The sequence below is a fragment of the Papaver somniferum genome, chromosome 6 (genome assembly GCF_003573695.1).
Source record: "Papaver somniferum cultivar HN1 chromosome 6, ASM357369v1, whole genome shotgun sequence".
NCBI lineage: Eukaryota > Viridiplantae > Streptophyta > Magnoliopsida > Ranunculales > Papaveraceae > Papaver > Papaver somniferum.
In genome coordinates, this window is record NC_039363.1 from 93,809,071 (window position 1) to 93,820,344 (window position 11,274).

Consider the following 11,274-nt stretch of genomic DNA (forward strand, 5'->3'; position numbering starts at 1 on the left):
CACGATGCTGTATATACCATGTATTCCAATACAACTGGTGGGTTCTAACTAGTTACGCCGCTCAGCTCAAGTGTGTACAGGTAGGAACTGATCAACTTAAACGATCTTGATATACATCTATTAGAGCATCACTTGCACTCATTTGTTGTAAGACTCACAAAGAGTATCAAGAATATCAAGATCGATGAGGCAGTAATTCTATCATCGCTTTGGGGCAACCAAATCTCAGAATTGGGTCTGCTTATCAGGTTGTGCTCAACATCTAGATTTTCTCCACAGATTAAGAAAAATTACAATATTCACTTTTTTTTTATGTTGGTCTTTATAAATCTTCTTAGAGATCCCTTATTGTTTCCTGGCGATATTGGGGTATACCCACAGTAATTGGGGTATACCCATTTTGTTCCCAACCATAATAGAGGGTTAAGGGGTGTCTAATATGTGTAAAGTTACCTAATTACCCTTCTCCTAATAATAACCCAAAACACCCCTTTTGGGTTTTAGATCAAAACCTTATTAATTTATTTCCTTCATCATCAATCTAATGATCAATTTCTTTCTCCTACTCTATATTTCATCATTTTCAAATGAAAAAATTTCGTCGATTATGATTTTTTTTACTGTCGATTAATCCTTTCAAATTCATTATAGTACTTTGTTTTGTTATTTGAATGACAAATTAGATCACAAAATTTGAAATTGTTGAATTGTAGTTACACAGTCGGCATGGTATTTTTTTGTCGAGCATACCGACTTTTCATATTTATTTTTAGTCGGCAAGCTTATAGGATGAACAACATGCCGACTTTTCATATATTATTTTTAGTCGGCAAGGTTATAAGATGAATAACATGCCGACTTTTCAAAGAGTGTTGTGTCTGAAAGTAATATTTACAGGGTCGGCAAGGTATTCATCCTTATACCTTGCCGACTAATTATGCATTTGTAACACCTTTCTCTGTGTGTCAAAAATCCTATAGTCGGCACGGTATTTTTTGACGACCTTGCCGACTATAAAGTAGCCGGCAAGGTAAAAAATCAATAAGATGCCGACTAGTGAAACATTTACAACAGTCTCCTGTGTGTCAAAAATAATAAAGTCGGCATCTTCTTCATTCACCGACCTTGCCGGGCGGATATAGTCGGCATGTTACTCATCTGTAGACCTTGCCGGCCAGATATAGTCGGCATGTTCTTCATTCGTCGACCCTGCCGACTTTTCATAGTTTCAGAACTGAAAGTGTTGATTTCTTCTTTAATTTTGAGTATGATTTCACACATCAGCTTTGCAATCCCCTTTTTAGAAGTGTTTGGGTAGTATGTTTTCATTTTCGTTGAAAAAAAATTTCTCAAAACAATTTTTTTCATCAAAAATCTTCCCATATGAGTTCAATCAAAAACAAAATTTGATAACTTAAATTCATAAGTTTTAATCTATTTAATTAATTCATCTAAACTCAATTAATTAATCTAATCAGAATTTTTAGTGTTAATTAAACAAGAGTATATTAGCCATTTAGAAAATACATGGTGAAGGGGTGGCTTGATTTTACTTTAAAATGATCATATTTTATCTCATTACGTGTACCCCAATTAATTTAGATATATCCCAATCAAACAAGGTATTGATTTGCTTGTCATCTATAAAAAAAAATGTTAGAAGATCAAACATAATAAAGAAGCATCAAAAGAAATTTTCTTATACTATAAATAGAAAAAGTTTTAGAGGTGTGAAAAGAAACTTTCTTAATACTATAAATAGAAAAAGTTTTAAAGGTGTGAACCTTTCCGAGGCAGCCCCAAAGAAGATGGCATGATTCCAAGAATGCCAACCACAACCTGTGTGTCATGCAATATGCCTCACAAGACTTGGCCATACCCACAATTTATAAAAACAAAATTCTACTACCTCTGGCACCTGGATGCTCACCAATTGACCATTCCATTCACTTGCCCCTCAAAACAAATAAAAAAACAAAAATTTCAAAGGCCAAAACAGTCATACACACACACACACTTCATTCTAGTAGTACGTACCATCAAGCACGTCGACAGTGTATGTCGGGGACAGACCATGTCTTCTTCTTCATAACAGTGACTGTTAGTAAAATAAGATCGTGCGCTCCAAAAATCCCCATCCCCATCATCCTCACCACTTCAACAAAAATAACTAAAAAATACTGTGTCATCACAAAAAGTTGAAATTCATTATATCTTCTTCCAGTTCTTAGTATTAAAAAAACATCCCGCTTAAATTTTTCACCTACACTTCACATCTCAAGACCTTAAATCAACGGTCACCATCCCTCGCAACTCTCACTTCATTTCAATCTTCTTCTGCTGCGCTCATTAATTTCTTAAATCTATTCATTCTTTCTCTTTCTTCTTCATCTTCTTGTAATAAAAATGGCGTTACAGAATAGTACCAGGGAAAGTTAAAACCTCCTCAAATCACAGAAAAAGAAAATTTAACATTATTTTTTGATTATTTTTCTGTTGTCGTTTCTCACATTGTTTTTATTATTTTGAGATTCTATAGATATTGATGATTTTTTCTTTTTCTTGAATTTTTCAGAGAGATTTTGGTGGTTTTGTAATCTTATGCACGTTTGAAGAAATCTAGGGAATATGTTTTTTTCTTTCGATTTTTTTTTTGGTTTAGTACATTGGGAAATGATTGCTTTATGATGATTTAATATAAACTATTGTTTAAGACTTGAGAGAGTGAATTTGTATTTTGTGATTGATTTTCTCTATGTTGTTGTTATGGTTACATTTTGGAGATTTGAGCTATTTGGATTGATGTTTTTGAGGATTTGAGCTGTTTGTGAAATGGATTTGATTGGTTTTGCATTTCTCAGTGTGGAGAATGGTTGATTTTTTAGGTTTAATTTTTGAAAAATTAGGGTTCTAGAAGGGTGCTTTTACTTTTGAGGAGAAATTTGGGTTTTGAATTTCATTCATCTGAGGAATACTCTTTGGAGTTGGCTCATAGACTGACAAGTGAATATATTTGGACAAGTTTGGGATTCCTTTTTGGGGGTTTTAGAGGATTCAAAGGGTAAAATTGGTTAGATATGCCAAGCATTAGAGCTCCAGCTTCGAAACAAGCCACGACCCTCTCGGTTAGATTTTCTTGATTATCGTCTACATTGTTTCTTTGATTGGTAGTGGCACTTCTTGTTAATTGAATGTTGTTTGCTGCAGGTTATTGTAAAATGTAGACCGTTAAGTAAGAGAGAACTGCAAAGGAACAGAAATATTGTGAGAGTGACTAATAATAAGGTGAACTGTTGTTTTTCATTTGCTCTTACTTCTTTGAATATTTCTCACTTTTGTAAAGTTAGTCACCGTGTGTCTGAATTTCTAGGAGTTTCTTGTCTTGGATCCTGACTTGTCCAAGGACTACCTTGATCGTATGCAAAATCGAACTAAAGAGAAAAAATATATGTTCGATTATGCATTTGGTCCCAATTCCAAAAACTTGGTATGCTCTCTCTAATTTTCATGTACCAGGATTGACAGTTTCATTGTTTAGATATTGAATTCCATATTTATGAAGGTTGTTTCAAACTATTTATCTGGAGAATTGGCATATTATTTGTGCTTAACCATGGATTTTCATGACACATATGTGTAGGTTGAATTTAACATCTTTGTCAAAATATTTCAACAAAATCTATCACTTGCTAGCTCTTTAATATTGTCTGTTATGATTTGCTTCTCATACCTAACTTTTATGCCCCCTCATACCTAACTACGCTTCATTGCAAACTTCCTTAGGATGTTTATGAGACAAGTATAGCCTCTACAATTGCCGGAGTTATTCATGGTCTTAATGCTACTGTTTTTGCATATGGGTCAACTGGAAGGTAACTTGGAGATGCTTGCTATAACTGTATTCCAAATTTCAGCAATCCTTACATATGATCTTTTCAGTAGACGCATCACCTCTCTTTATAATGTCTAATTGATGTTACACTCTTTGCCAGTGGTAAAACTTACACAATGGTTGGCGCAAGGAATGATCCCGGGCTTATGGTTCTTAGCTTGAACACAATATTTGATCTGATAAAACAGGACAAAAGTTCTGATGACTTTGAAGTCAATTGTTCTTACCTGGAAGTCTACAACGAAGTAGGATGTGCATTTTCAGTTCTGTCTTGTAAAAGTCTTAACTCTATGAGCACGTAAATAGGCCATCACTAACTTTATTTTTGTCCTAATTCAGGTTATCTATGATTTGCTTGAAAAATCATCTGGGCATTTGGAGCTTAGAGAGGATCCTGAACAAGGAATAGTTGTTGCTGGACTTAGAAGTATCAAGGTTCCCTTGCTATCTTAAACTACCTGATATCATATGTCTAACCTATCTATCGAGAGTTACTTTTCTTCCAAAATATCCGTCAAACTGTGTTCATGCTCTTGCAAGGGTCACTCTGTAGCATTTGGAAATTGGAAAGTTTATATTGGCATTTACAGTTTTTATGTATCTAGAAGGCTTTGATATTCTTTATCACATTGCTGGTTATATATGTTAGCTCAAGTCTTTGATAATTGTTTGGTTATATGTTCCAGGTGCATTCAGCTGATAGGATTCTGGAGCTCCTTAATTTGGGTAACAGTAGGCGAAAAACAGAAAGTACTGAAGCAAATGCTACATCTTCACGGTGAGAAGCAATGGTCATGTTTTTCAAGTCAGTTATTCTTGCTGCATTTTTTTTCAAATCAAATCAACAGATTAGTTGGTTTTTAGCAGCATCATAGTTACTCAGTACTGATTTTCTTACTTTTAGGCTGCCAAAGATCGGAAACTCATCTGAAATTCCTATTATCTGTGATTTTCTGTTGTCTTCTACTGCATGTCACTTCATTGATTTATGCTCTTTCAATTTTCCATAAAAGATGCTCTATGACTCAACAATTTTAAGTTTTAAAACTTTCCAGGGAGGAACTTATTTACAGAACTATTCACTGGATGGTATAAATGATGTCATCATCATACAAAACTTAATCATATTTTTGTATTATCAGCTCACATGCTGTTCTGGAGATTACTGTAAGAAGGAAGCATAAAAATCAATATCAGAACCAAGTTATCCGTGGTAAACTTGCGCTAGTTGATCTTGCTGGAAGGTCGGTAAACACTATATGCCAATAGTTTTCAACTGTCTATGGATAAGCATACCTGGTTGGCTCTATCTCATTTCCAAGAAAAGTTACACAAATCTAAGGTTATTGATGATCGGTTAATTTGCAGTGAAAGGGCTTCTGAAACAAATAGTGGAGGGCAAAAGCTAAGAGATGGAGCCAATATTAACCGCTCACTTCTTGCTCTAGCGAACTGTATTAATGCTCTTGGAAAACAGCATAAGAAGGGTCTTGCGTATGTTCCTTATCGTAATAGGTATAGCTCCACAGTGGTTATAGACTTTTAGGAGCTTTAAGTCTTAACTTTGCTTGGATAGCTAATAGTGGGATCATTTGCAGCAAATTGACGAGGATCCTTAAAGATGGCCTGAGTGGTAATTCTCAAACTGTTATGATTGCTACAGTGTCACCTGCTAACAGTCAGTATCATCACACTGTTAATACCCTGAAGTATGCTGACCGAGCAAAAGAGATCAAAACACACATCCAGGTGAGATTTTATAAGTATATTTCCCATTGTAATTATCAGCGCGAGAGACACTAGCATATTTTATTTTGTCATGGATGGACTCTATGAGAATTCAATTATTGTAAAGCGTTTCTAGAAAGTAGCGCATACAGTACTGTGCTTTCTGCAGTTCTGCTTGAATGAGTTGCTTTAAACTCGGTCTCCACCTATTCCTTCTGGTCATTTGTTTCTCAAAGAGCCATTGAATTTCCTTTGTATCCCATTCTCAATGTTATTCGTGAAAGATGGTATTCCGAAAAATGGTCAAAATTATGCGAATCTTCACATTTTTCAAAAACTTTTGTGTGTCCCACCCCTATTGTGTCCGAAACATATTAGGGTCTTAATGGTAATGGTCGTTTTCCTTTATACCATTATGACTGCCGATCACCACATTGTTCTAGCCAGGATCCACGATCCACTTCTTAGTGTGCGTTGTATTCTTTTTTCTTTGTCCATTGATTTTTATTGTATTTGTTTAGCAGAAGGTCACTAACATAATTACCTTTCTTATTTATTGGAACAGAAAAACATTGGTACAGTGGATACACATGTTTCAGACTACCAACGAATGATCGATAATCTTCAGGTAAGCTGTTTAATGGCCGTTCCTCCACGATTTCAGAAACCTGCCATGTTTGTGCTGACTGTGGAACTCTGCAGATTGAAGTATGTCGGCTGAGAAAGGAACTAGCAGATAAGGAGACACAATTAAGTGTCAAACCTGCTGAAAGGACAGTGGACGATGAACCATCTTGGCTGAATGTGTTAAGCCATCAAACCAGTGAAAATGTTCAGGATCGAATAAACCTACAAAAGGCTTTGTTTGAACTCGAAGAAACTAATCTTCGTAATCGCATCGAGCTCCAACATTTAGATGATTCTATTGCAAAGGAACGGGTCAGTATTGTCAACTCTCAATGTTACACTAGCTTTACATCAGTCTTCGTAGTTGGACTATCTAGTGTAACTTCAAGTAGTAGTCTTCCTGTTTCTCGTATTTGGATGTCTAGTGCTGCTTAATTTCTAATTATAGACTTGCTCAAAATTTCAGGTTATACGGAAGGATGGAGCAGTTGTACAGGCCTTAAGACTAAGAAGACAGAACATTCTAGATAACATTCGGGATAATGATGATAGTGGTGCAAATTACCAAAAGGTACCGTTCATCCTAATCTTGATCGACGTTTCTTTACGTCAGATTTTGACTCTAAGCATTCTGCTCATTGTAGGAAATAGTGGCAAATGAGAACCACCGACGGAAACTCCAAGACATGATTGAGGAAGCCATTAGCAACAATGGCAACAGAACCTACTTGCATATTCTCAGTCAGTACAGGATCTTGGTAAGCAGGAACCGGGTAGTGTGTATGCTAAGTAACACATTATTTGGCGCTTATTTAATTGTCTAGTGCATCTGTGCCTCTTTTTAGTGGTGGATGATTTACTAAGAATCCAAAATTTCAAAGACATTACGTAGTTAAAGGTATAAACTATGATTAAGAGATGATCTAGTCTCCCATCATTAAATTATGATTAAAGGGTATAAACTATTAATACAAAGGTAGTTAAAGTATAAAGTCTCGACTCTGAGACCTCTCAGAGTCTCAGAGGGGAGTATGATGCAAGAGCATCCTTCCGTTGCTGACCGGAGTCTGGATTGACCGGGTCCTTGGGCTATGAAATAAATGTTTGATGCTTTCGTATGGTCTTTCCAATGAATTGTAATTTTATTTGGAGAAATGGCCTAGATCCCTTAATTAAAAAAAATTATAGGTAAGCGAAACAGACACTATTATAAGTGCAAGTTCTTTCACGAGAAAAAAGGGATAATCTTATCTGAGCCTAGTTTCCGAATTTTGTTTTCCATGTACTTCAAAAACGTAAGCTACATCATGTGGTTTATCCTTGGTCACCCTATTTTATTCTTTGGCGGTAGGAAATTAAAGGGTGCAGCTGGTTCTTTGAGTCGGTCAGTTTTATACTTGTGATCTAGTTAGTGAACAATTTGGGTGGAGTAAAATCTATCCAAACAGTTGTAGAGTTGGTATTTGCGCATGACCACGAGTATGATATCACGTCCCAAGGCTACCTTATGTAGTTATGTTTCGTGTGAGACTAATTTCCATCATTTCATTAGAAAATTGCGTGATAATATTTTGGTAATTTTATCTACAATAAAATAATAATCATTCCTAAACTGTAAAATAGGGGATGGCTAATACTGAGCTCCAGTTTGAAATGGCAATGCGTGATCAAGTCATTAACAACCAAAGGGAAGCACAAAGGAACCTGTGGAACTTGATTATGGGGTTAGGTATAGACCAGAAAAAGATAGTGGAAACTGCGTCCAAGCAAGGAATAACAATCGAAGACTGGGCAGCATCACATCATGGGCCAGCCAGTCCTGCCCCATCTTATGGGAGATTACCACCTCTCTGGACTGGCATTGGACAATCGTACTCTTCAAGCTCTCCTGTCTTGCAACACCAACAAGATGGTTATAGGTCGTGGGGGACGTGTGAGTCAGATGCTGCTCGTACCGTTCATAGGGAGGAGCACCATAGGGAGGAGCACCACAGCTCCTACGTTTTACTATCTCATGACCATTCTCCATCAGCATATTTGGGGATGAGTAGTAGTACTGAGCATTGGGTGAGTAGTGGCAGACCAAATCCACGACATTGCTCCCCTGATATACTTTCATACCAGGAGAGGAGAGTTCAATCTTCACCAATTGAAGGTGGTGTACCCACTTTGTCACTACCCCCGGAATTTGTCCGTAATGAGGTAAGATATCTTTTCTTCCACATCATTTAAAGCATCAATGGTTTTAGTCCATTGCTAATGTATAAGTAAATTTTGCACAGGGCACATGCGATACAAATAGATGGCAGCTGGCAGAACATCCTCAAATCAGACAAAATACCGGGAACAGTCCATGCAAAGAGATAATGACACGCCATACTGGATCGGCCCGACCGTTATTTTGAAATAATCCAACGGAGCTCTCTGGCACACCCAGCAGCTCCCCTCATGTTCTCCATGGTATTGCTCCCCCCAGCAGTCAACCTACGCCACACCTGCTTCCCTCTTATACTGCTGGCAGACCAGTTCCTTTTATTACTGCCACGAGTCCTGAATTGAGGGGCCATCGATCCAGATTTGTGTAGTCTTCATTTCCTTTAATATACTTAGTGAAATGTTCATATGTGAATTAGTTAACAGCGTTTCTTTACCTATCAACAGTGGTAATGACATGGGTAAACGTAGTATATGAATCTCTTCCTTATACGCTGATTTCCGATAATGATCCTTCTCCGTTAGAAAGTTCCGCGTCTACAACGATGTTTTGTCAGGTGGAAGCAGATTTGTGACTTCTAATGAGGTGAAATTGCAGCATGTGGATTGTACAGGACTTACAGGTATTTAATTCTCATTTCTTATTTGTAGCCAAATATTGCGTCTAAGCCAAATGTGTTACAGAATGTCATGACTATATCTTCTGATAGTGTGTTATAATCATGCATTTTCGTGTTTGTTTACCGTCTCTTTAATTTACAACAAGTATCCTAAATTTCCATTATCTCCACTATATTTACTGATCATTTTATACCCGCTGTCTGTAAAAAGAAAAGCAAAGGTCATGAAAACAGTCTCTTTCTTTGAGAGGGAAATTTATCATGTTATTAGATCAACAGAAAACCAAGATGTTATTTTACTACCATCTGCATTTTTTGCTTTACTATAGTGACCTAGTGTTGACGAAGTCCAAGAAGAGAGGAAGGCATCCCTTTTTTATTGACCTAGTGTAAACAAAGAAGAGTCCAGTTTAATGCAGCTACTTAAAACTACTAGACAGAGCAGATGCAATCTAGCAACAAATCGTACGACCCACAAATGAAAAAGTGTGTACATTTGGTAGAAACGTAGTTCCTGAAATGAAGTAGTAATTGTTAAAGTTGCTAACTCACCATTGCTAATCTCAATAGGGATGAAGACATTACTAGCACTTTTTACTTCAATACTGATATAATTCCACTAATTAACTTGCTGTTTTGCAGGACTCAACTATTCCAAGTTTCTGTGGAGTGAACAATTAGATTTGATTACGAGAAGTTAGTAAAGGCTCATCTAAATCAATGGATGACTGCCTACCGGTTAGACTAGTGGTATTTTTTCTAGCATCTTCTGCATTGATTCATGAGTGACCTATTCAGCAAACATTGTATTGGTTATGGATTTTTATAATAAAATGAAGGGTGTCTAATTGTTGGATCCGCTGCAGTTTAACATGGTAGTTATAACTATATAAACTTTTCATTGATCGTTCTAGAACTATTTGTTAAGTTAGAATAGCAGAGATGATAAATCCCATTGCGAGGTTAGTAAATATATTAATAATATAAGGTAGTTGAAGTTGGGCTGTGTCTATGCCATCGGTGGTATCTTAATCTTTCTCTTTATATGAATTCGATTCAGCTAAAGTGTTATCTTTATATTACTACTACCTGTACTGATAACTTATTATAAGTCTCAAATGCCAAATTGTTAGTGAAATTTAAGCTGTAACAGGTGATGATGATAAGATCTTCTATCCTGTCACTAGCATCACTGCCTTCATGAAAAGTTCATTAGCATGTTGTTTTTTTTCTCTGTTACATACTGACATTCTTAGTCATCATCTTTCTCTCAAAATTAGTTGTCATTATCACTAGTTAACCAGTACCCTAGTATTGAACTAGTAGACCACCAATGAGAAAACGAGAGAAAGAGTGGGAAAGAGATGTCATGTTTTTGTTCTATTATGAGTCCCATTGGTGTTCTAGGATTCTCTCTTATGATGGTTTTTCAGTTTGCTTTCTCCTCTTCTTTCTTTGTTCTTCATTGTGATTGGTTTTAGTTAATACGAGTATTCAACAATGACCAGTTCCAAGTGAGTCTCCCAACCCAAACACGATTAGTCAAACCACTGAGAGAAAAATATGTCAAATACTAAAAAAGAAAAGTGTAAGAATTTATGTCAATCCACTAAGTATAAGAGTTATAATAAGTGATCAAGAATAGTTACCTTTAATGCACTTGAGATCTCAGATACGTGCATCAATCAAGCTGAAACTGTTTGCAATTTTTCTTTCTTTTCGTGTTCTTTTGGCAGATGATTTATCTTATCTTCCACGTGTTTTCGAGTAATAGCACACTTGTTTACCGACTGCAATTCTCTGGCTTTCTCTTTATTTTTTTCCTGCAATTTAAGTAATGGTCGAAAGTCTATAACCTATGCATGTATAGGCATTTTCTTTTTCTTCCCTTTCTGCTTTATCATCCTCGTTTTAATTTTACTTAAACTAATGACTTTGAGGTCAGTTCCCAGTTAATGGAGAATGATAAAGATGTCTTCCACTTACATAAATCTGCCACGTGGCGGCTCGACATACTAACTAGTAACTAGTCTAAGTTGAGTTTGGTGTAGCTATGCTTTAGAATGTGCAAATACGATTTCTTATAGCACTCAATGTTGCTGTTTGGTTCCAGGTTACACGGTTGAAACCTTTGAACACTTTTCTTTTAAAATATGTCTAGTGCAGCTGATCGATTAAGATAGAAAAGAAGAA

At 36.2% G+C, this 11,274-nt stretch overlaps 1 protein-coding gene across 3 annotated transcripts; it reads left to right on the forward strand.

Annotated features, from left to right (window-relative positions):
* The first annotated feature begins 2,202 nt into the window (after positions 1-2,202).
* Positions 2,203-9,988, forward strand: LOC113288449 (kinesin-like protein KIN-8B). Of its 3 annotated transcripts, XM_026537487.1 has the most exons (18): positions 2,203-3,125; positions 3,208-3,285; positions 3,371-3,487; positions 3,784-3,872; positions 3,993-4,137; positions 4,232-4,327; positions 4,579-4,670; positions 5,035-5,136; positions 5,261-5,407; positions 5,491-5,641; positions 6,186-6,248; positions 6,323-6,559; positions 6,714-6,818; positions 6,892-7,005; positions 7,871-8,449; positions 8,530-8,707; positions 8,909-9,084; positions 9,724-9,988. In XM_026537487.1, the coding sequence occupies exons 1-16, from the start codon at positions 3,078-3,080 to the stop codon at positions 8,650-8,652; spliced, it is 2,286 nt and encodes a 761-aa protein (XP_026393272.1). In that variant the 5' UTR covers positions 2,203-3,077; the 3' UTR covers positions 8,653-8,707; positions 8,909-9,084; positions 9,724-9,988. The 3 variants fall into 3 exon arrangements, with proteins under 3 accessions (XP_026393272.1, XP_026393271.1, XP_026393273.1); XM_026537486.1 differs by having other exon boundaries at positions 8,530-9,084; XM_026537488.1 differs by lacking the exon at positions 3,371-3,487 and having other exon boundaries at positions 8,530-9,084.
* The last annotated feature ends 1,286 nt before the right edge of the window (positions 9,989-11,274 follow it).

Excerpts from the sequence above, each read along its gene's own strand:
- LOC113288449 (XM_026537486.1), top strand. The coding sequence starts at position 3,078 with ATGCCAAGCATTAGAGCTCCAGCTTCGAAACAAGCCACGACCCTCTCG. Across the intron at positions 3,126-3,207 it reads AACAAGCCACGACCCTCTCG|GTTATTGTAAAATGTAGACC; the intron begins GTTAGATTTTCT and ends TGTTTGCTGCAG. Across the intron at positions 4,138-4,231 it reads ACCTGGAAGTCTACAACGAA|GTTATCTATGATTTGCTTGA; the intron begins GTAGGATGTGCA and ends GTCCTAATTCAG.